The sequence below is a fragment of the Pleurodeles waltl genome, chromosome 3_2, assembly GCF_031143425.1.
Source record: "Pleurodeles waltl isolate 20211129_DDA chromosome 3_2, aPleWal1.hap1.20221129, whole genome shotgun sequence".
Lineage (NCBI taxonomy): Eukaryota > Metazoa > Chordata > Amphibia > Caudata > Salamandridae > Pleurodeles > Pleurodeles waltl.
Window position 1 is genome coordinate 199,042,722 of NC_090441.1, and position 23,494 is coordinate 199,066,215.

Here is a 23,494-nt window from a genome sequence, read left to right on the forward strand (position 1 = left end):
GGGTGATGGAGACATTGGTGGATACCCACAAACAAGTGATTCTGTAGCTGAGGCCAGTTTTCCAGACAGTTCTCATAGGAGAATGCCCACTCCACACCAGCTGGATACGAAGTACTTATGCTGGGGCTCTATCACATATTCCTATATTAGTGCAAACTCACATACGTTTTGTGATTTTCAAACTTAAATTTGCCTTACGGGTCTACGTGAGCTGAATTTGCACACAAGGATTACTTTTTGCTTTCAGTTCTTAACAGGGGACATTCTCTTGAATTCCCACCTCATTCTCTCCACAAATCAATGTTGCTATGAAGTCCGTGAAGTACTATGAAGTGCTCAGAGGCCATGGTGCTGTTGTAGTGAAAGCGCTGCACTCTAAGAGCAGATGTAGGAAGGTCTTTTGGGGGTTGTAAATAGTGCGATTCCAAGAATCGGACGGTTTGCGACCGCAAAAACATTTTTGGATGTACTAACACTATTTTACGATTCAGTAATCTATTACAAAATTTCAAAATAGGTTTGCGTTCGGTATTAGGAAAGGGGTGTGTCAAGGGCATCTCTTCCTAATAGTGAGCCAACAGTGGATTGTATTAATTTGCAACCAGAATGCGGTCGCAAAACATTTGTAGCTTACCACCAACTTCAAGTTGATGGTAAGCCACTCACAAATGTGCAGCGGTCCCACTGGATCCCTTTCCCCTTTGTGAATGTGGGTGCAAACATACTTTCAGAGCAGGAAGTGGTTCCATGCTCCACTCTTAAAAAATGGAAAGAAAATGTTTCATTTTAACTTTTGAAACACAGCCCATTGTCCTTTAAGGAAAACGGGCTGCATTTACAAGAAAATGCTTTATTTAAAAAGTAACAACAGACATGGCGGCCTGCTGACCCAAGCAGGCCACCATCCCTGCGACTGTAGCCATTCGCAATGGGCCGCAGATTGCGACCTGCCCCATGAATATGTCTGAGACACATTGGTACATCACGGTTTGCGATTTTGAATCGTGAATCACAGAGATTAGCAATTAGGAAATTGCAAACTGGAACCTTTGTGCATCTGGCCCCAAGCCGTAAAGTTTAATCAGTTAAACTACTGCAACACTGTGTACAAAAGGTGCTCCCAAATTATATACAGCATCGTCAGTGAATGCCAAACAGGCCCAGCAGGTTGTGCCACAACCACAAAAATCAGGTATAGCTGTCCACAGCTTGAAGGCCCTGCACTTTCTCCAGCACAACTAATGATCAGATGAAAGTGCTGAGTGTTGCTGCACAACTGTCATGAGACGCTCCCGACAGCAGGCTGTGCATCAACCTGAAGAAGAAGAAACAGACACCCATGGCCTGCAGATTCTGCAGCGGCCTGCACAACACATAATCGTATTCAGAGTCCTGAGTACTACCCCAAAGCCATCATTGAAAGGAAGGCAATAGAAACAAGCGTCACACCACCAGCACCCGGAAACCTCAGAGTGGGTCACTCTCTCCTCTTTCGCCAACAGACGAGGAGGCAGTAACAGCACAGAGGGAAGATACTTACCCACGTGTCAGACCCTGTTTGAGGGGTCACGGGCAGAAGTCATTGCCATCCTGGAGTACATCCTCTGAGACAGACCATTAGCTCTCGAGCACAGCTGGTCAGACCTTATCCAGACAGACAACATACCGGGTTTCAGCCACGCTATTGGGCTACTGGGTCTCAGCCGTGAGGGCTGGGGTCGTTTGCCTCTTATGTCCCAAGGTACATCCAACTACGGCTCTGCAAACTGGGCCTAGTACAACCCCCTTAGACCTTAACTCTCAGTGGTAGCGATGGCGAGCAGTCGCAGGCTTCTCCGGGAGGTAGAGTGGCGGTGCTCAAGCACAGAACTAAACGTTCACCCAGTAGTGCAATGGATTGTCCAATTCAGTGCTTTACTCTAGTATAAGAAAAGCACTTTAATCTGCACACTCTAAATGTGATATGTCACAGCAGATAAGAGTCACAATTCCAATACTGGTGCTTGCTCTACTGTGCCTTGTAGTCTGCCCCACCTTGCCTCTCTTTTGGGTGTCCCTTTCCCCCTTGCTAGACCTAAGTTGGTCTCCTCGAGATGTGTGACTGATCTTTGGGGAAGTATCAAAACTTAGTTGCAGATTGCTCCAGAGTTCAGTTCTAGCTCTCAGTTCTCAAGGAAGTCTCCCCTATTGTACAGTCTTGCCAAACTGAAGGTCTATAATATTTTTATATTTTATTTTCTGGCATCCAGCTAGGATCCACAACATGCATCTCACTTCACTCCCACTTCTGGGAGGAAATGCACAAGATGGAGGCTTGACCCAGAATCCAGGGGGATGCAGCATCAGGACCACAGCGGTGGCTGCTGTTTGATGTAATCACAGGTGGTTGTGACTGTGCCAATGGTGAATCCTCTTCTGGGTCACCAGTGAGGTGCAGTAGGCAGGCTGCCAAGGGCAAAGGTCACAGCAGCATCATGGCAGCCACAGCATGGTCTCAGCTGCAGCACCATGGCTTGCCTCAGGCACAGGCTTGGATTATAGCGGCATGTCTTACCTAGGCACAACCTCTTTGTAGTGGTGCACACTGCCTCAGGCAATTACTTCTTAGTGGTGGCACGCTCCATCTCTGGCACGTTAGTTCAATTACACATCTGAAATGTTGACAGGCGCGTTCCCCCTCAGAGCATCAGGCTGGCTTCAAGGCACTTCAGGCCAGATTCCATTTCTTCTAGCAAGGCTAGACTCCAGGTGATGTCCCCTCACATTGGGGGCACACCTTGATGGGCAAACCCTAGATCTAGTTAGGCAGTAATCCTGTGAATACTTGGGGGATCACACCCAATCTTTTTTGAAGGGAACTTGGACATGTTCCAGCAAGAGGGTCGGTGGCTGCCACTTTCATACAGGTGAAGCAGGATGTGGAGATTCTCTGTCTACACTCTCAGAACCAGTTTGCATGGGTTCTCTTTTCAAGTCTCCACTTCCGGCGGTTCTCCAGACACAACCTTTGTGCCGAGTGACGCGCCTCACAGCAGGGGAGTCTCCAGCCTGGGGCACCTACAATAGAGGCACAAAGAGTTCTGAGCTTTCTGCACCGGGCTCATCAACAGCCACACTGGGTGGTGATCAGGAAAGAGACAATCATCTGGCCTCACCTAAAGGGCTTACACTCCCACTGTCTGGGAAAAGTAATTTTAGAGCATATCAACTATTGACTCCTATGCTGCGAAGTTACACCCAAAAAGACTCATTTTAGTAAACCTCAAAAATTAATAACTTAAAAAGTACTTACCTGATATTGACGATCTTGGTCCTAATATTTTTATAAAAATCTGAAGTAGTTTTGTAAATTGGTCTTGAGTTATTCTTCTGAATGTGTGTCTTGATTTATTGATACTGTGAGTACAACAAATGCTTTGCACTTCCCCAGGATTGGCCTAACTGCTTGACCAGCTACCATAAAAATTAGAGCATTAGGTGACCTGGTTTTTACCTCTGTAAACCAACGTGTGGTTGCCTGGACCCCCTGCACAGTGTGCCTAGCTTTGCACACTACATAGAGGGCCAGCCTCCTACAATCGATGACGATGCGTCAGTATTGTGTAAATGAGGCCCTGAATGTGCTGTATGTAAGCTGGTATTTATCCAAGGATAATGTTCTTAGGTTCACACAGCAGTATCGGGTACCTCTGTCTTCTGCTTGCATGTCTATGGTCATCACATTTGTTGTAACTAACGTTCTCTGACTTTTGTATGAGGTCGTCAGGAGGGTGAGCAGTGGCCTAACTTGACTGCAGGGAAGGCTCATCGGCACTGCAAACTACCTGGGCTACACAACACACTGAGGCATGGCATGTATCCTTATCCCCAATGTGGTGTGCAGGAGCTCTAGTCACCTAGGGGCATATTTACAATATTTTGGTGCAGGGCAGTGCCGCAAGGCTTCCTGCAGCGCTGTCCTGCATCAAAAGAAAACGGCAGGAGTGCACTGTATCTATAAGATACGGTGCATTGCTGTCCTCTTCCACTGCGCTGGTGCACAATTGGCTGAAATGCGCCAACGCTGGCACCCTTGCACCATGGTGCAAGGCTGTCTGCATTGTAAGAATGATCGTTTTTGTGCAGGGAGGGGACACCTTCCTGCACAAAAACAAGCAAGGGAGGTGTTTTCCTCTTTCTATGTGTTCTGCAGGTTGCAGGACACATAGAAAGAGGAAAATATGAGGAAAAATAAAGTTATTTCCTGTGGGGTGGCATAGGCTTTTGACGCATTCCCAGGTTTACAAATCCTTGCAAATCTGAGAATGCGCCAAAATCTATGGGTGTTACATGGGAAAACCCACTGCAATGCCCATGGAACGCTTCTGGTGCAGATTAAGGCAATACAGAGACTTGCGCTGTGTTGCCTTACTCCATATCTACAAGGCCATGGAAAGCCATGCAAAGTGGCTTTGCATGGCCTTGTAGAGATGGGCCTGCAGCCTTCGCCACTGGTGCATCAAAAAAAGTGACGCACAAGCCCCACAAGCATATATGCTCCCAAGATTCTCAGGAGCCTAGTGGTCATGGGTGTCCAAGCAGCAACAGTGACCATATTTGTTCAAATGTTCCACTGACCATGCCTGTTTAGTAGCCCCAGTGAGATGCTTGCATGTCATTCCCCACTAGGCCTGTGTGTTCAGGAGCTCTGGTGAACATGTCTGCTCAGGACGCTCAATCCCAGTCCCTGTTCAGTAGCCCCAGTGACCTCGCCTGCTCAGTAGCCCCAGTGACCTCGCCTGCTCAGAAGCCCAAGTAAACATGCTTTCTTTGTTGTTTTCAGATGGTTTGGGAGAACGGCTGCACGGTGATCGTGATGCTGACTCCCCTGGTGGAAGATGGCGTGAAACAGTGCGATCGGTACTGGCCGGATGAAGGCTCCTCTCTATATCACATATATGAGGCAAGTACACCTGGAGTCCCTTCCCCCAATCACCCTTGACCCATTCCCAGAGTCTGACAATGACACATGCACCAGTCCTCAGCATCACCTTGTGGTCCATGCATTGCATCAACATTAACAGATGAAAGAGAGCCAAGACTGGCTGCCTCCAGCCCTCGAAGAGCCCCCAAAACACCCAGAGGAAACACTCAAAAGTCTAAACAACAGCTTGTGGCTGAGCTGCATTATGCCTGGGAACAAGTCTCATCAGAGTCCAGCAAGCTGTTGTCTCACAGTGACTCAAAAGTAAAATGTACAGTAAACATGGACCCAGCCAACACCAACTACCGTCCAGGTCCCAAACAATAATCACATTCCTTGTGGAAGCCAGTGCTTCCCAACACCAAGTGCAAACCACAACAAGTAAAGGCTCAGCCCATGGCTGAACCACAGCCTCCTCAAAATCTAGGACAGTGTTTTTTAAGGGAGGGAAAGAGGTAAGATGCGCCCTGTAGTACTGCTAGAACTCAGTGCAGTATTTGGCGCTGTAGACCACAAGATGTTAGATAGTTTAGTAAGAATGTAGTGGCTGGCCTCTCATGCAGGAAGGTAAAGATAGTTAATGACAGCTATTAAAGCAGAGTTTGAATAACCAAAAGACAAAAGGTTAGCTTTGAACAGGTTTTTCATTAGGTTGTTCACCTTCCTATAGCCATGCAAACTTTGGAAAGTTTTGTGAAGCAGGAGACTCAATAGAAGTAGTAAAGAAGTTTATTCCTGGTGCACCCTGACCAGTCAGCGAAAAGTTCAGTGCAAAGCCATCAGTATTGTCAAATACATCAGTGGGCTAATGTGGACCCTTGTTTCAAACCATTGACTGTGAGAAACTTAGGGAATTAACTAAAGTTGCTGTGGTGCGTGAACGGGAGGCGGCAGAACAGCACCCTAGCTTCTAAGAGATGGCGCTCCTTTCCTCTCGCCCTGTGCTGGAGCACTTTAGGCTGCCATACGCCACCACCCACATCCTTAGTGTGCAATAGATCAAAAGTGTGGGTGTTCTGTAAGGAGTATATGATGTATTCGATGGGGGCCCTTCTAGTCCAAAAAATATCTTTTAACAATTTTCCTGATTTGCATGTGTGCTGTACAGCGCACCAAGCATTGAATGTAGGAAAACCTTTCTCCTTGTTGCGCCTACCTTGATAAGGCATAAGATTCTGCTGCAAACGTATGTTTGTAGAAACTGATTTGCATCAAAACCCATGGGTGGTTGCATGGAACGTCCCCTTGAAAAAAAAAACAGTGCACAGTGAATCTTTGTGTTACTTTGTGAAACTATCCAGCACAAATCTTGATTTGCGTTAGATAGTAGATCGCAGCACACACTATGCGTCAAGTATGTATTACAAAAGTAATGCAAATCAGTCACAAAGCATTATTCAATCTGGGCTGGAGTATGTACTTAATTCTCTCTCCCTGTTTACCTGTTTATGAAACTTCGACTGGCCTTATATCTTGTGATGAGCCCCTTCCACCACTGCACGTGCTGGAAACCTGACGTTACTGTGACTTGGAGCTTTTGTTTCAGTCCATAAGACAACGCAGTGGTCAATGAGATCAGTCTTCAGCCCCCAACTCAACACAGTTCTTCCTCCAACAGAACCAGGTGTCCAGCATCTCGGTAACGTATGTAAGAAAGAGCACATCAAACCTGTCTGCAAACCTCTCCATTCACCCGTAGTCAAAGCCAGGGTCATGGTCAAATTCTCAGCACCATCCACAAAGCTTCTTAAAAAAATTGGTTCATAAAATATGCAGAACTGATCTACACCTCAGCCAGAAACTTACACCCATCGGGTGCCAGCTTGATTCAGCAACAATTGTTCAAGCAGATGAAATAGACGGACAGGTCTCTGGAATTATAATGTCCCAGACTCTGGAACAGCCTCCGACCGTCCTTGTACACCTCAGGAAGATCCTATAAACTATTGAGACTTGCTTCGTAAACGGACCTCTGGCACTCCGGGCGCCGCAGTTGCTGACCATGACCTATGGGAGCTTCCCTGACCTGATTGGATATATTCTCCTCCCTGTACAGTTCTCTCTGCTTTTGACATTCATCCCATTGCCTTTGCACTTTGAAGTCCCTGAAAAGTCGCACCTTGCTTACTCTAACATTGTTAAGTATATATCTGTGTCCCCGTAAGCCTGTGCTGTTCCATGGTACTCGTTGTGTTCTTTGGGGATCTACGTGTTTCCAGTGCTGTGCTCCTCATCTGTGTAACTTCTTGCAGGCTTTGTTTTCAGTTTAGGTCCTTGTAGTGCTGCACTCCCTGCAGTGCTTTATTTGTAAAACAAAAAATAAAACAAAAAGTGCCAGGGCTCTTCTTAGGAGGCCACGGCAGCTTGCACCACCTATTGTCCTCACCAGCGCTGCCAATGACAGCACCAACGCATCTAACCATCACACTCCTACGAGTGTGACAACTCAGACTTTTAATATACATTAAACATGACTAATACCTGCCGCCCAAGCTAATCTTATAGCTTTGGGTGATTGGTATTAGTCATTTTAATGTATATTGAATTATGAAACAACTTTAGTTGTGCTCATCACAGAATTAGACAAACATGCCCCCATGTGGCAGGCTGTCATAACTGCTGGTGCTGAACACCGGAAAGTACCGGCTCAGATTAAGCACTGACTCCCTGTGAACGCACCATCTTGAAACTGCTTACAAATTTAGTAACTTCTCTCAGCTCTGCGTTGCCTTTGTACCTAGCTGCTTGTCTCTACAATCACTGCGGATTCCGAACCCTCCCGCACCCTCTTGCTGCCCTTTCATATAGGGTATTCCTCTCATTCTCTTGTTTTTCTTTAGGTGAACTTGGTATCTGAGCACATCTGGTGTGAGGACTTCCTGGTGAGGAGCTTCTATCTGAAGAACGTGCAGTCGCAGGAGACGCGCACCCTCACACAGTTCCACTTCCTGAGCTGGCCAGCCGAGAGCATCCCTACCACCACACGACCTCTCCTGGACTTCCGCAGGTGAGCCATTCCATGACGACACTGGGAGGAGCCAGGGTGACCATAACGTACTCAGAATGCAATGCTTCAGATACTTAGAAAGGAGAGAGGAAGCAGACAATACAAGTACTGCAGAATATCACTGCTACCTGGGTACAATGTGGAAGATCTGAAGTATGGATCTGCAGAGTTTTTCTTCTGCAGTGTTTTTTGATATTTTCTCTAAAATTATGCAAGCGTTGCCGAATTTGCAAAGGCTGTCAATGTTAAATTGAGAGAAAACATCTGGCAATGTTGCTTTATTGGAAAAAACCTCAGCCTAACTCTACTCAGTTCAGATGTGAAATGTTTTTGCAAGAAATAATTTAGCAAAAAAATGAAAGAATTTTCATTGTAACATTTATATACTTTTAGTTTTACTTTCAGGTTTCGCCACCCTTAATCCTGAGACAAGACTCTGCTAGTGAGAGCAATTATGATATTCAGAGTGCAGTTCATCTCTACAAAGTGAGTTAGCTGCCTTCAAGCTAGGTTGTGTGTTGCAGATGCAGATGTCCTGGTTATTTGTGCTGCAGAATGCAGCACACGTGGAAAGAGGAACAAACAAGGCAAAATGAAGACATTTCTCCTTCTTGCACCTCACCTCGGGAGGCGTAAGGTTTTGGCGCTGTCCCAGGTTTACAAGGCCTTGTGAATCTGGGGCAGCGTCAGAATCCATGGGTGTTGCGTGGGAACACCGAGGCAGCGCCCATGGAATGTCACCTTGACGTAGAGTGAGGCAGCGCAGCACTTTGCACTTCCTTGTCTTACTCCATAACTATGAGACCATTCCAAGCCGCGCAGGGCCGCTTTGCGTCCCCGCATAGATGTGACTGAGGCGCTTGCAACACCGCAGTGTCTAACAAGGTGACATAATGGCAGCGCAGGCCTCTTGTAAATAAGCCCCACAACATGTACAATAATGTAGGAACAAAGAATTTGAGGGACAGGTGCAAATTCAATAACTTTAGGTTCTATAGGATAGTGTCTTCTGAGAAAGGTCCAGTTTTCTACCATGTTTGTCAGGGGCTCCATCTCCTAATTTTGATGAAAGATCTGCAGTAAAAGGTGCCCTTGACACAGGGGTCTCGTCCTCCTCCCTGCAGCCTGTGTGAATCATTCATGCACCCTGCAAGTTCAGCCGGGAGGGTTGTGTGGAAGCAGGTGGTGGACGTGGACATGGAATGAAAAATGATAGAGAACCACATGGGTAGTGCAGGGCTGAAGAGCACCACATACCGTGGCAGGTCAACTCAACAGCACAGGTAACAAGGGGCCCAAGAACTACACGGGCAGCATCTCCTTTCTGCCAAAACAGCGATTTGTCACTTTCTCATTTACATAACATCACATAACATAACAACAACACATATTTGGCTCAACATTTGAACTTGATAAAATAAAAAGCTGCTCCCTGTTTATAGAGAACTCCAGGTGTGCCTTGTCTGGGATTTAAAGTTATTAATGCAGAAATGCTATAATAAAAGACTTTGGTATCGTGTAGGCTCATTCTTAGGTTTAGTTCGGAATCAATTGGACCGCTTGAGATAGAAAATCCTTGATCACTATTATTTAAAAACATTACTGAAATATTGTGTTAATACGTGCAGTTCCTAATGGCCCAGAGCAGTCCAGTTACAAACTAGGGGCAGATTGAACGGACTCCTTGCACCACATTAGCGTAATTTTATTTTACGCTAATGTGGCCCAACGAGGCCAAAATCGCCACAATTTACATAGTGGCGCAACGCATGCACTGCCCCACTTAGTAACCCTTTGCGCTACGTTATGCATGCGCCAGGCATAATGTATGCAAAGGAGGTGTTCCGCCATTAGGGGGGTAGAAAAATGGCGCAAAGAAATCTAAGAGATTTCTTTGAGTCATTTTTTTCAGCACTTTTAACGCCTGCTCAGAGCAGGCATTAAAAGGAGGCAAACCATTGGTTACCATGGGCCTCAATGGGCTTTGCAGGATTAGCGTCAATTTTTTTTTACGCTAATCCAGCACAGCTCCGAACTAGAAATTTTGATGCTAGTTCACCTAATTACCGCCATGGTGCACCGTATCTTAGATACCGCGCACACATGGTGGCACGGGGGGCGCTAAAGGGCGCAAGAAAAGCGGCGCTGCACTGGGTGCAGCTCCACGATTCTTAAATCAGGTTCTAAGTCTCAGGAATTGGCACTTTGCACTACCCACTTTATCAGTAGTTGTTTACACTGCTACCAAACAGCAGCTCAAGCAGTGATGGGGAGAAGAATAAGATGTAGTGAGCGGGAGAAAGAAGTGCACTGGTGGGACAAGGAAGAGCACAGGTAGTGAAAGAGACCAAGAAGGGGCAGATAGTGGCAAAGACCCTCCCTGCTGATAGAGAACTGCATGGAACCGACCAAAAAACTGGTAAAAGAGGACTAAAAAATAAAACAGGTACCGAGGATCAGGGAATTGCAGGGATATTAAAAGTCCCAAGGAATACATGGCTGTCAAAGAACCAAGAAAGGGCACGAGAACCAAGGGTGAAAGGACAGAACTGTCAATGAGAAACCCAAGCAACAGTACAAGCAACACCGGACAAGAAAACAGCACAGGTAACAAGAGACCAGAGAACTGCAAAAAAAAGAGCAAAGAACCCAAAAAGAGCAGAGGTAATGGAGAGCTGCCCAGGTAATGGATCACAGAAGGACTTATAATGAGGGCCAGATGCATCACACAGGTAATGAAGGACCAGAGAAGAGCAGGGAGGGGGGGAGGTAAAGATGGACTCGGAGAACTGCACAAGTAAGGAAAGACACAAAGGAGAGAGCGAAGAACCCAAAGAACAAAGCAGGTCACGATGGGTCAAAGAGAAGCATGAACCAGTGCAAGAAGAGAGGGACTCCAGGAGCAGCAGAGATCATGCCATTGGAAAGAGGCTAAGATGGAGTTAGTGCTTGTTCTAGAGGCAGGCCGAAGCGCTAAATACTCCAAAACATGGTGCATTTACCAACAGCATCTTTGGCTGCTTACCTGCCCCATTTTATATTAGTTCAGTGGCAACGCTGGTTTGCCACTGGGTTCATGAATGCGTAGAGATAACTGTACCAGCAACGATGGCTTTTCAACCCCCTGATCGGCTGTGGGTAATCCATCATCATGCCAGTGAAGTCATCTCTGTGTGGGGCTGCAGTGGGAGTGTTGGCAGATGCAAGGTATCTGTGCTCGGATAGACCCCAAGCACATCAGTAAGAATAAACCTCTAGTTTCTGATAAAGTACCCCAGTTTTGGGTAAATTTTCATTGCTGACATATCATACCAGAAATTCCACCAACGGACAGAACAGCATTTATGTAAGTTTTCTACTCGCCAAAATGAGTCCTGTGATCGATACAGCCACTCTGGCAGAGAAACCTCTCCTGTCTAAAATGTCTTCCACGACTATGGCAGTGGACGGAAATTCTTTGCAATGGTGAGTGGAAACATTGCAGTCCAAATTCAGGCCCATGGTCTCATTGCCTTTGGTGCATAGAAATATTTGAACCGCATTAAATCAACCACTTCAGTCCCAGTGTGACTGTGGTCCCCAAAGCAACATCTCACATTCAGCTGCATCGCCAGTAGGCCAGAGTAGGCCCTTCCCTAGCGGTCTCAGGATCCGTGCGTCCTACTGGTAAGAGCTGGCTTTAGCCCAAAGTGGGACTCGGAGGCAAAGGAGAAACATTCGGGAAAGTCTAGGGCTCGTGTGCACCATCATATCCACTTCGGCAAATCTACAGACGTTGCTCTCTCTAATACTTCTAACTGCAGATTCCTCACCTGTAGAGGATTCCCCAAGTTGCCAGACTGGATGCTGAAGCTTTTCCAGGAATGCTCGTGCATGTTGCTAGGTGGCGCTGTGCGGCTCTGCGTTGGCTCTATACTGCCCTGGAAATGATGTAGCAGAGCCGCATATAAGCACCGCCCGTGCATGCTGATGTCAGTACCTTCTGTCAGTGCATTTCAATGCAGATAGAGAGCTCCGCTTCCACATTTGTTGGTGTTCAATGATTTCCAAATGTGAACCAGTGTGCTAGGGAGCTCCTAAAACGACTTCAAGCTGTGCTACGACTACAGAAAACAGATGTCGATCACGGACCCGCACAAGGTGTGTCTGTTGTCTGGGCTTCAAGCATGACTCAGTCATGTGACAAGTGTGCTCTTATGCAGTCAATGGCGATCCGGTACCCAGAGGTAAACTTCAGCAGAAGTCTCATTTTGGGTATATTTTCCCAAATGGTCCACCTTGCAATAGAAGTCCTGTGGTAAGTCCAAATCAAAGTCAAAGTGTAAACACAAAAAAAGCAATGTGGAAATTTGACTCCATCTTTCTACTGTGTGTCCAAGAAGGGGCAAGGGCGTCACCATGTGAGTTAGTCCCCTCCGGGTCTCTGAGAATGGAGCCAGTTCCCCAGCTGATCACGAGTTTACTGGACCATCAGCGATGCTGGAGAAAACTGAAGCTCCAAAGAGAGCATGCTGCAGATTTTTAGTACTTTTCTGGCTCTCTCTGGCATGTCTTCCACGGGAGCCTTCAGTCGGAATGCCAGAAGTGGGGCGTTCCCTGGTGCCTGTGACTCCGGGGAACCCGTTCTGGGTCCAGTACCTATTCTGGCTCAGAAGCAGACTCCAGGGCCTACACAAGTGCCGACCGCCACACATGAGGCCTGCATTGACGTTACTAGGGTCGGAAGACAATCTGGTTCAGATCCCGGTGTTCAACCGCAAACCAACTTCAGCTCAATCTCGACCGATGTTGTGCTACAAAATTCCTAAAGGACAACTGGTCGTCATAGAGCCTGCTCTGCACATTATCTCTACCAGGGCGGTCGCACCAACAGAGGATCCATTATCTTCTTGGCTCTTATTCTGAAGCAGGGGCACCACCAGAGGGAGATGATGATGATGGTGGGGTCATTTGAATGACAATTTCTGTACAGATCTACACAAGGAGGCCAGTGGGTTGGATACCGCCCCTCATACCAGGTTAGACTGGCTGCTTTGGTCCCCTGTTGAAGAGAATGCATCATTTGTGGTTGTGGTCTGACGGGCTGCTATGTTCCTGGATTTGCATTTGTCCTCAGTAGACCAAAACAGATATTCTCATGGAAATTCTACACTGCGGGCTTGTCACGTCTAACCCTTGTTCCCATTTAACAATGCCCTCACAGATACTTTGATGGTTAATCAAAACCATATTCTTGCCACCAGCGAATCAGTAGTTCACCAGGCGTCACAGGGCAGCACTTGGCGACCCTGATTGCCTCGCTAAGCATCAAACTCCATAGAGCTTAGGAGCACAGGCACACTCCAATAAGAGAAACTCCAGTTCTTTCCCTACAACTTCTCCGTATATTGAGTCTGAGAGAATCAAGCCTCTTGGGAACCAAATGTTCTCTTCGGCCTTCCTGGTGCTGAGATCTGTCAGCGCAGCCTGTTTGCTGAACAGCCATACCCCTCTAAGTTGCTTTACTTTGCCCTTTGCAGTTCACACCCAGCCCGTGGGGGACAGAAATTAATTGTTCTCCCAGAATGGAGATACATCATGCCCGGCAGATGGGTCATACAGATTGTTGAGCATGGTTACGCCCTATCATTCTGTCTGCTCCATCATATCTTCCCACCATCTCCTATTGACTTTCAGAGTAGCACCTCTCCATTTTTCTGTAGGCAGTGTGTGGTGCTGTCCATGGGTGCTATCAAGAGGGTCCTGGACTCGGAAAGAGGAGAGGTTTGTTGCTCTTAATATTTCACTGTGGCAAAAAAGAACAGAAGCCTCCAGTCTATATTGAACCTTCACCCTGAAAACCATTTTGCAGAACAACAGATTCAGGATGCTCATGTTGTCTCAGATCTTGGCCACACTGGGTCTCAGAGACTGGATGGTGTCATTGGTCCTGCATTTTTATATACCCATCCACAGGTGCCACAGTCATTACCTGTGTTTCCAGATCAGCCAGGAGCATTTCCAGTTCACGGTATTCACCTTTGGCCTCATGAGTGCCCCTTGGGTATTCATAAAAAGTGATGGTGATACTCACAGCACACCTTTGGAGCTTGAGGAATCCAGTCTTGATGGCTGGCTGTTAAAGATGTGCTTGCCACAGTCAGCTGTAGACCACCTTTAGATAAATACAAATGTCATGGCATCATTGGGGTTCCAAATCAATGAGCCATAGTTGCATCTTGTACTTTTTGCCACTGTCAAGAATGTGCAAGAACATGCAGTGCCAAAGGTTTTGCGGGTTGAAGTTCCCACGAAGAGATTTACTAGGAGATGCCTTCTGCCTGTAATGGAGCAGAAGATAAGGAATGAGTGGGCCCAAGTCATCCTAGTGACTCCACATTGGGCCAGAGGTTTGTGGTACCCAAACCTTCTTGGCATGCGCAGCTGCTCTCTGGTCAGATTCCCACTTCTAAAGGATCTCCTTACGCAGCAGCAGGACAGGCTCCTTCATCCAAACGTGTGCAATCCATGTCCCCAGGTATGGAAATTCAGCAGCTAGCTGCCTTTGATCAGCTGCCTGAAGTGGCAGATGTCATCCTTGCCGTCACTTGTCACTAATCCTCTGCATTAAGATCTGCTACACGCTGGACAAAAAGCTATCTCCAGAACGACTGGGGGTTCATTCCGCAAGGGCTAAGGCTGCTACTACTGCATTGACATGCAGACTGCCTGTGCTTGGCATCTACCAGGCTGTGGCATGGGCATCAGTGCACACGTTCACAAAGCACTACTGCATTGACAGCCAGGTCTGAAGGGAGGGACATTTTGCACGCTTGGACCTGCAAGGTTTTTGGTCTGAGCCCACTCCACAGACCATCCCCCTTGAGACATGCAGCTTTGGTATATTTTCTAATGTGAGGAATCTGCAATTAGAAGTGTCCATCAGAAGAACAAGTAACTTGTCTTTGGTATCTCTCGCTCTCTCTGTCTCTCTCTCTCTCTCTCTCTCTCCACCCCTCCTATTGGTTGTCACCCTGGATGTGGTCAAATGTTTATGACCCCACTAGATCTATCAAGCGTGTTCGCTTTGTATCCATTTGAATGTACCACTTGTGACCTTTGCTGTGCCCTGCTTGACTTGCACTGTAAGTTTCAGACTTTGATAAAGATATATATTTTTTTAAAGTTAGAGATCTGCACACTTGTACAGACGATTGTTTTATATTCCATGTCTGAGGGATCAGAAAATGTCAAGCAAGAAACTGGCGTCAAAGCATAGGATGGCGCATATATTGGGCTCTGTCTGTCGTTTCTGAGGCAGTGCGAACCGGCACAGAGCCGCACAGCACCACCTAGTGGTGCTTCTGGCTTCTGGCAACTGGGAAATATTTTAAAGGTGAGGTGCATGTGATTATATAAAGTATCCACCAGAAAGAGCATTACTGAAGGTAAGTAACTTGTTCTTGTCTTGAATTTTCTTTTATTTAATTTACAGAGCACTTTCACCAAGGGGATCTAGCGCATGGTGAAAAAATGTATATGATGAATTAGGTGAAAAATGCTAAAGTGACAACATTGTGATGAAAACAAAAAACAGGCAAGGGTTCTGTAAGAAAAAATTGGAAGGAAGTCAAGAGAGGAGGTGGTGGAAACAAACTGGCAAAGAGCTTCAGAGAGTAAAGAATAGACATGAGATAAGGTACAGGGAGAAAGAGGAACATCATGTCATATTTAGAAATCAGAGTGAAGTTTTCAGGATAGAATATAGGGGCATATTTACAAGCCCCTAACGCCTCCTTGCACCACGTTAGCGTAATTTGTTACACTAATGTGGCGTTAAAGAGGCATTTTTGCTGCGCCGTATTTACAAAGTGAGGCAAAGCATGCATTGCCCCACTTTGCATCCCCTTGCCCCACATTATGCATGCGCCAGGCATAACGTATGCAAGGGGGGAGTTTCAGCCCAAGGAGGCCAGCAAAAATTGTGCAGTGAAATTTACAAGATTTCACTGCGCCAAGGTGGCGTCATTTTTTATGCCTGCTCAGAGCAGGCGTTAAAATGACACATCCATAGTAATCTATGTGCCTCCTTGCACTTTGCTGCACTACCGAGAAAATGTTCGACGCTAGTGCAGCATAGCGCCACGATAGCATCAAAAACACTGACGCTATTGTCCTAACGACTGCCATGGTGCGGCTTATTGTAAATACAGCGCACCCATGATGTCGTTAGGTGGGCAGGGGTGATGCAAGGAAACTGGTGCGTCAATGCTGATGCACCAGTTTCTTGTAAATATGCCCCATAGATGTTGAAAGGTAGACTATGGAGGACAATCCCATGACAACTGCACAAACACACAATGGAGAGATGAGCAGGAAAAGGTAACCAGCAGCAAAAGGGAGGGGAAGTGAGGATGTAGGGAAGATGCTTAAGAGGTAGTGAAAACCCCCTGGTGAGGATGAAGGGTGCGGGCAGAAAGGGGGTGTTCACATTTGTGAAGGAGGTTGAATCCACAGGTACAAACAGCTGCTAACGTGTAGCTGGAGAAATAGAGAGAGTAGTCAAAGACGACACCTGGAGGAAGAAAGTAGAGAGTGGAAGCCCAAGGGGAGCAGGTGGAAGCAGCTGTGAGGGGGTGGCCTATAGGAAGGGAAACTGGACCCTACAGGACCTGAAGCTGCGGCCTACAGGAAGGGAAGCAGGACCCTGCAGGACCTGAAGCTGGGGCCTATAGGAAGGGAAGCTGGACTCTTTAGAACCTGAAGCTGGGGCCTATAGGAAGGGAAGCCGGACTCTTTAGAACCTGAAGCTGGGGCCTATAGGAAGGGAAGCTGGACCCTACAGAACCTGAAGCTGGGGCCTATAGGATGGGAAGCTGGACCCTACAGAACCTGAAGCTGCGGCCTATAGGAAGGGAAGCTGGACACTACAGGACCTGAATCTGGGGCCTATAGGAAGGGAAGCTGGACCCTACAGGACCTGAAGCTGGGATCTGTAGGATGGAAAGCTGGACCTTACAGGACCCGAAGTTGGGGCCTATAGGATGGGCAGCTGGACCCTACAGGACCTGAAGCTGGGGCCTAAAGGATCGGAAGCTGGACCCTACAGGACCTGAAGCTGGGGCCTATATGATAGGCAACTGGAGCGTACATGAAGGGAAACTGGGGCATTCAGGATGGGTAGCTATACCATACTGGACCCGAAGCTTGGGTTTACGGGAAGGGGGAGGGACAAAGACCTTGGGATTATCTAGAAGGTTTTTGTCAAGATGAAAGAGGGAGATATTAGATGCCAGGGGATTGGTATAGATTAGAAATAAGAGTGAACGAATGATGGAAACTTTGGGAAACCCATTAAGAACAGGATGAGGAGGAAGAGACATATCAGCCCATGACCTGGAATAGGTATATTCGGAGTATAGTTCCTGGAATGGCTTGAGCACAGTAAGATGATGGAGTCTACAGTGCTGGAAACAAGTGAGGAATTCCGAGAAAGGAAGGAGAGCAGGTGCAGTTTGTTGGGCAGAATGAAAAACAGATTTAAGGAGAAGAGAGAATTAGACACATATTTATACTTTTTCACGCAAAACTGCGTTAGCGCAGTTTTGTATGAAAAAGTATATCGTCGGCTAGCGCCATTCCAATACGCCAGCCAGGCTTCATATTTATGGAATGGCGCTAGTAGGCGCTTATGCCCTGTCAGCGTCCTTGTAAAGGACGCTAACAGGGCTGGGGAGGCATAGGGGAAACCGGAGCTTGTGTGCCAAATTATGGCGCTACACTGTTTAGAGGCAGAAAAATGCCTTTAAGTAGTGTTGCGCCATTTTCTGGCGCACAACCCCCTTGGTCATGCCCACCACCCCAATGGCCATGCCCAAGGGCGAACGTCCCTTGGGCATGGCCTTTGGGGCCAGCTCCATGGAGGGGCCCCCAAGTCAGGGCCCCTGAGAGTGAAAGAAAAAAATATACCAAGACTTACCTGGGACGGGTCCCCCATCCTGTTGTGCTCCTCTGGTGTGGGTGGGGGTGTCCCTGGGGCTAGGGCCATATCGTCCTTTTCTGGACGGGAACGCCTACCTTGCATTTCATTGACGCACAGTAGGTTTTCACATCCAGAAAACAACATTAACTCCATAACTTTGGCTAGACTTGTGTAGCGCAGAAGTATAAATATGGAGTAAGGTTTGCGCTGAATTAGTGTAAAATAAATTATGCTAATTCAGTGCAAACCGAGTATAAATATGGGCCTTAGAGTCCCTACGGTGTGAGAGTTGGTTTAGGAGTTTGGGAGAAGACAAATGGAAATGAGTAGGAGAGGAGTAATCCAGTGCGGCCTGGTGCAGTTCTACAATATTAATTAGCGTAGTGGTATGTGTGAAGGAGCAAGGACATTGCTAATACAGATTGACAACAGGGAGAGAGCTGAGGTGTAAAAGCCCAGCAAGAACAGATGGACGGATTTTTGATTTTATCCTGGTATTAATGTATTTGCTGCTCTCATATTTTGAATCAGGCTTTGTCTGTGAGTAGTTTTCCTCTGTAACTCTCACTGTGGGATTTCTCCCCTCTCTCTGTCCTCTCTTGTCCATGGATTTATCTTCCTCTCTGGAACTGTCTGTCCCCTGATGCTCTCTCTCCACTGCCTCTGCCTCTCTCACCCCTGTATCTTTGCCTGCCCATCTCTTTTGTTTGTGTCTCTTTCCTTTGTATTTGCAGCCAGAGGGTCTCTTTCTCCTTGTGCGTTGTTCTGTCCTCTTTACTTTTGCCCGGGGGGTTGGAGGATGATTGTCCTGGTCCACACATATTTGTGTGTGTCTTTCTTTACCATTTGTCTCTGCACTGGTTCTGTTTTTTCATATTAATCTTTCCCTGTATGTGTCTCTCTACTCTGTCACTCTGTCCACAGTCTCTCTTCGTCCCTTTAGTTTGTCTGTACATTTCTATTTCCTCTGTGCCTCTTCCTGGAGGGTTCTCTTTGTCCAGTTGTATCTTCCTGTGAGCCTCTCTCTCCTCTGCAACTCTGAGGTGGGGGGGTTCGCACCTTCCCAGTATATTTGGTTCTTGGTCTCTCTTCTTGTGATGCCTCTCTAGGTGGTCTCACCCTTCTTCCCACAGCTGCCAGTGTCATTTTTGTGGTTTGCAGCTAGTAATCTTGGTCCAGTTGCATAGTCACAAAAGTGATCATTGACAGGTGTCCCTGCTGCATGGATCATGGTGGGAGTTCTTCTTCAGTGAACGGAGAGACACCGGAAGCATCATGTCTGACTGTGAGTCCAAATCTGCCCATCCTGCACCGTGATGAACCGTGGACTGGCACGCTCAAAAACACAGGTGATAAATATATGAGTGACCAGGCCCTAGAGGAAAACCGCTGGGGTGACCAAAGCTCTATAGTGAGCTGCTGGGGTGACAAGCACTCTAGCAGTAAGCTGCTGAGGAGAACAGGGTTGTACAGGACAAAGTTGCAGCAGGAGTCTAGGGCTGTAGAGTAAATTGCAGAGGTGACCAAATCTCTAGAAGAAAGCTGCTGAGGCAACTAGTGCATGCTGGTGCAACTCCTGGGAAGGAGAGAACTCTAGAATAAACTGCTGTGGTCATCCGGGCTCTGGTGGAAGAGCTGTTGGGGTAATCATTAGGGTAACCAGGGCTCCTATAGAAAGCTGGCCAGAAGGGCCATGTGTGCATGAATGAAGTGATGTGGTAACATGGTCCATCAGTAGTGAAGAAAAGAATGTGATTTACACATATGTTTAGGCTTACCTGTGTCACCATTCCCAAGTGTAGCTTTACCTACCTTTAGACTCACGTGTCACTGTTCCCAAGTGTAGATTTACCTATGTTTAGACTCCTGTGTCATCGTTCCCAAGAGTAGATTTACCCATGTTTAGACTTGTGTGTGCCACCATTCCCAAGTGTAGATTTACCTATGTTTAGATTCGCGTTTCACCGTTCCCAAGTGTAGATTTACCTATGTTTAGGCTCACATGTCACCGTTCCCAAGTGTAGATTTACCTATTTTTAGACTCATGTGTCAGCTTTCTCAAATGTAGATTTACCTATGTTTAGACTCATGTGTCACCGTTCCCAAGTGTAGATTTACCTATGTTTAGACTCACGTGTGCCATCATTCCCAAGTGTAGATGTACCTATGTTTAGACGCACGTGTCACCGTTCCCAAGTGTAGATTTACCTGTTTAGGCTCACATGTGTCACCATTCCCAAGTGTAGATTCACCTATGTTTAGACTCATGTGTCACCACTCCCAAGTGTAGATTTACCTATGTTTAGACTCACGTGTCATCTTTCTCAAGTGTAGATTTACCTATGTTTAGACTCACGTGTCACCATTCCAAAGTGTAGATTTACCTATGTTTAGACTCACATGCGTCACCATTCCCAAGTGTAGATTTACCTATGTTTAGACTCACATGTCACCATTCCCGAGTGTAGATTTACCTATGTTTAGACTCACGTTTCACCATTCCCAAGTGTAGATTTACCTATGTTTAGACTCATATGCCACCATTCCCAAGTGTAGATTTACCTATGTTTAGACTCATGTCACCATTCCTGAGTGTAGATTTACCTGTGTTTAGACTCACGTTTCATCGTTCCCAAGTGAGGATTTACCTATGTTTAGACTCGTATGCCACCATTCCCAAGTGTAGATTTACCTATGTTTACTCACATGTCACCATTGCAGAGTGTAGATTTACCTTTGTTTAGACTCACATGTCACCATTCCCAAGTGTAGATTTACCTTTGTTTAAACTCACGTGTTACTATTCCCAAGTGTAGATTCACCTGTGTTTAGACTCACATGTATCACCGTTCCCAAGTGTAGATTTACCTTTGTTTAGACTCACATGTCACCATTCCCAAGTGCTGATTTACCTATATTTAGACTCATGTGTCACCGTTCCCAAGTGTAGATTTACCTATGTTTAGACTCACATGTGCCACCATTCCCAAGTGTAGATGTACCTATGTTTAGACTCACATGTGTCACCATTCCCAAGTGTAGATTCACCTATGTTTAGACTCATGTGTCACCACTCCCAAGTTTAGATTTACCTATGTTTAGACTCACGTGTCATTCATCTTTCTCAAGTGAAGATTTACCTATACTTAGACTCACGTGTCACCATTCCCAAGTGTAGATTTACCTATGTTTAGGCTCACATATCACCGTTCCCAAGTGTAGATTTACCTATGTTTAGACTCACATGTCACCATTGCTGAGTGTAGATTTACCTTTGTTTCGACTCACATGTCACCATTCCCAAGTGTAGATTTACCTATGTTTAGACTCACATGTCACCATTCCCCAGTGTATATTTACCTATGTTTAGGCTCACATGTCACCATTGCAGTGTGTAGATTTACCTTTGTTTAGACTCACATGTCACCATTCCCGAGTGTAGATTTACCTATGTTTAGACTCAGATGTCACCGTTCCCAAGTGTAGATTTACCTTTGTTTAGACTCACATGTCACCATTCCCGAGTGTAGATTTACCTATGTTTAGACTCACATGTCACCATTCCCGAGTGTAGATTTACCTATGTTTAGACTCGCATGTCACCATTCCCAAGTGTAGATTTACCTATGTTTAGACTCACATGTCACCATTCCCGAGTGTAGATTTACCTGTGTTTAGACTCACATGTGTTAACATTCCCTAGTGTAGTTTTACCTACTTTTAAACACACATGTGTCACCATTCCCAAGTGTAGTTTTACCTATGTTTAGACTCACATGTCACCATTCCCAAGTGTAGTTTTACCTATGTTTAGACTCATATGTGTCACTATTCCCATGTATAGATTTACCTATGTTTAGACTCACATGTATTACCATTCCCATGTATAGATTTACCTATGTTTACACTCACATGCGTCACCATTCCCAAGTGTAGATTTACCTATGTTTAGACTCACATGTCACTGTTCCCAAGTGTAGATTTACATATGTTTAAACTCACGTGTTACTATTCCCAAGTGTAGATTCACCTGTGTTTAGACTCACATGCATCACCGTTCCCAAGTGTAGATTTACCAATGTTTAGACTCACATGTGTCACCGTTCCCAAGTGTAGATTTACCTATGTTTAGACTCACGTCACCATTCCCAAGTGTAGATTTACCTATCGTTAGACTCACATGCATCACTGTTCCCAGGTGTAGATTTACTTATGTTTAGACTCCCATGTGTCACCATTCCCTGTGTAGATTTACCTATGTTTAGACTCACATTTCACCATTCCCAAGTGTAGATTTATCTAGGTGTAGACTCACACGTGTCTCCATTCCCAAATGTAGATTTACCTATGTTTAGACTCACATGTCACCCTTCCCAAGTGTAGATTTACCTATGTTTAGACTCACATGTCACTGTTCCTAAGTGTAGATTTAACAATGTTTAGACTCACATGTGTCACCGTTCCCAAGTGTAGATTTACCTATCTTTAGACTCACATGTGTCAGCATTCCGGAGTGTACATTTACCTATGTTTAGACTCACATATGTCAGCGTTCCCAAGTGTAGATTTACCTATGTTTAGACTCACATGCGTCACCATTCCCAAATGTAGATTTACCTATGTTTAGACTCACGTGTCACCGTTCCCAAGAGTAGATTTACCATTGTTTAGACTCACACGTGTCACCGTTCCTAAGTGTAGATTTACCTATTTAGACTCACATGTCACCGTTCCCAAGTGTAGTTTTACCTATGTTTAGACTCACGTGTGTCACCGTTCCCAAGTGTAGATTCACCTATGTTTAGACTCACGTGCCACCATTCCAAAGTGTAGATTTACCTATGTTTAGACTCTCATGTGTCACCGTTCCCAAGTGGAGATTTACCTATGTTTAGACTCACATGTGTCACCGTTCCCAAATGTAGACTTACCTATGTTTAGACTCACGTGTGTTACCATTCCCATGTATAGATTTACCTACGCTTAGACTCATGTGTCACCATTCCCAAATGTAGATTTACCTATGTTTAGACTCACATGCGTCACCATTCCCAAATGTAGATTTACCTATGTTTAGACTCACGTGTCACCGTTCCTAAGAGTAGATTTACCATTGTTTAGACTCACACGTGTCACCGTTCCTAAGTGTAGATTTACCTATTTAGACTCACATGTCGCCGTTCCCAAGTGTAGTTTTACCTATGTTTAGACTCACATGTGTCACTGTTCCCAAGTGTAGATTCACCTATGTTTAGACTCACGTGCCACCATTCCAAAGTGTAGATTTACCTAGGTTTAGACTCACATGTGTCACCACTCCCTAGTGTAGATTTACCTATGTTTAGACTCATGTGTCACCATTCCCGATTGTAGATTTACCTATGTTTAGACTCACGTGTCACCATTCCCGAGTGTAGATTTACCTATGTTTAGACTCACCTGTGCAACCATTCCCAAGTGTAGATTTGCCTATGTTTAGACTCACATGTCAGCGTTCCCAAGTGCAGATTTACATATGTTTAGACCCAAATGTGTCAACATTCCCAAATGTAGATTTACCTAT

At 46.0% G+C, this 23,494-nt stretch overlaps 1 protein-coding gene across 2 annotated transcripts in view; it reads left to right on the forward strand.

The window, feature by feature from the left end:
- PTPRN (protein tyrosine phosphatase receptor type N) overlaps positions 1-23,494 on the forward strand; it is a 328,193-nt gene that overhangs the window by 241,882 nt on the left and 62,817 nt on the right. For both annotated transcript variants that reach the window (XM_069227162.1, XM_069227164.1), the window contains exons 18-19: positions 4,823-4,942; positions 7,804-7,970. In XM_069227162.1, the coding sequence (XP_069083263.1) occupies positions 4,823-4,942; positions 7,804-7,970 (287 nt within the window). The remainder of the gene's footprint in view (positions 1-4,822; positions 4,943-7,803; positions 7,971-23,494) is intronic.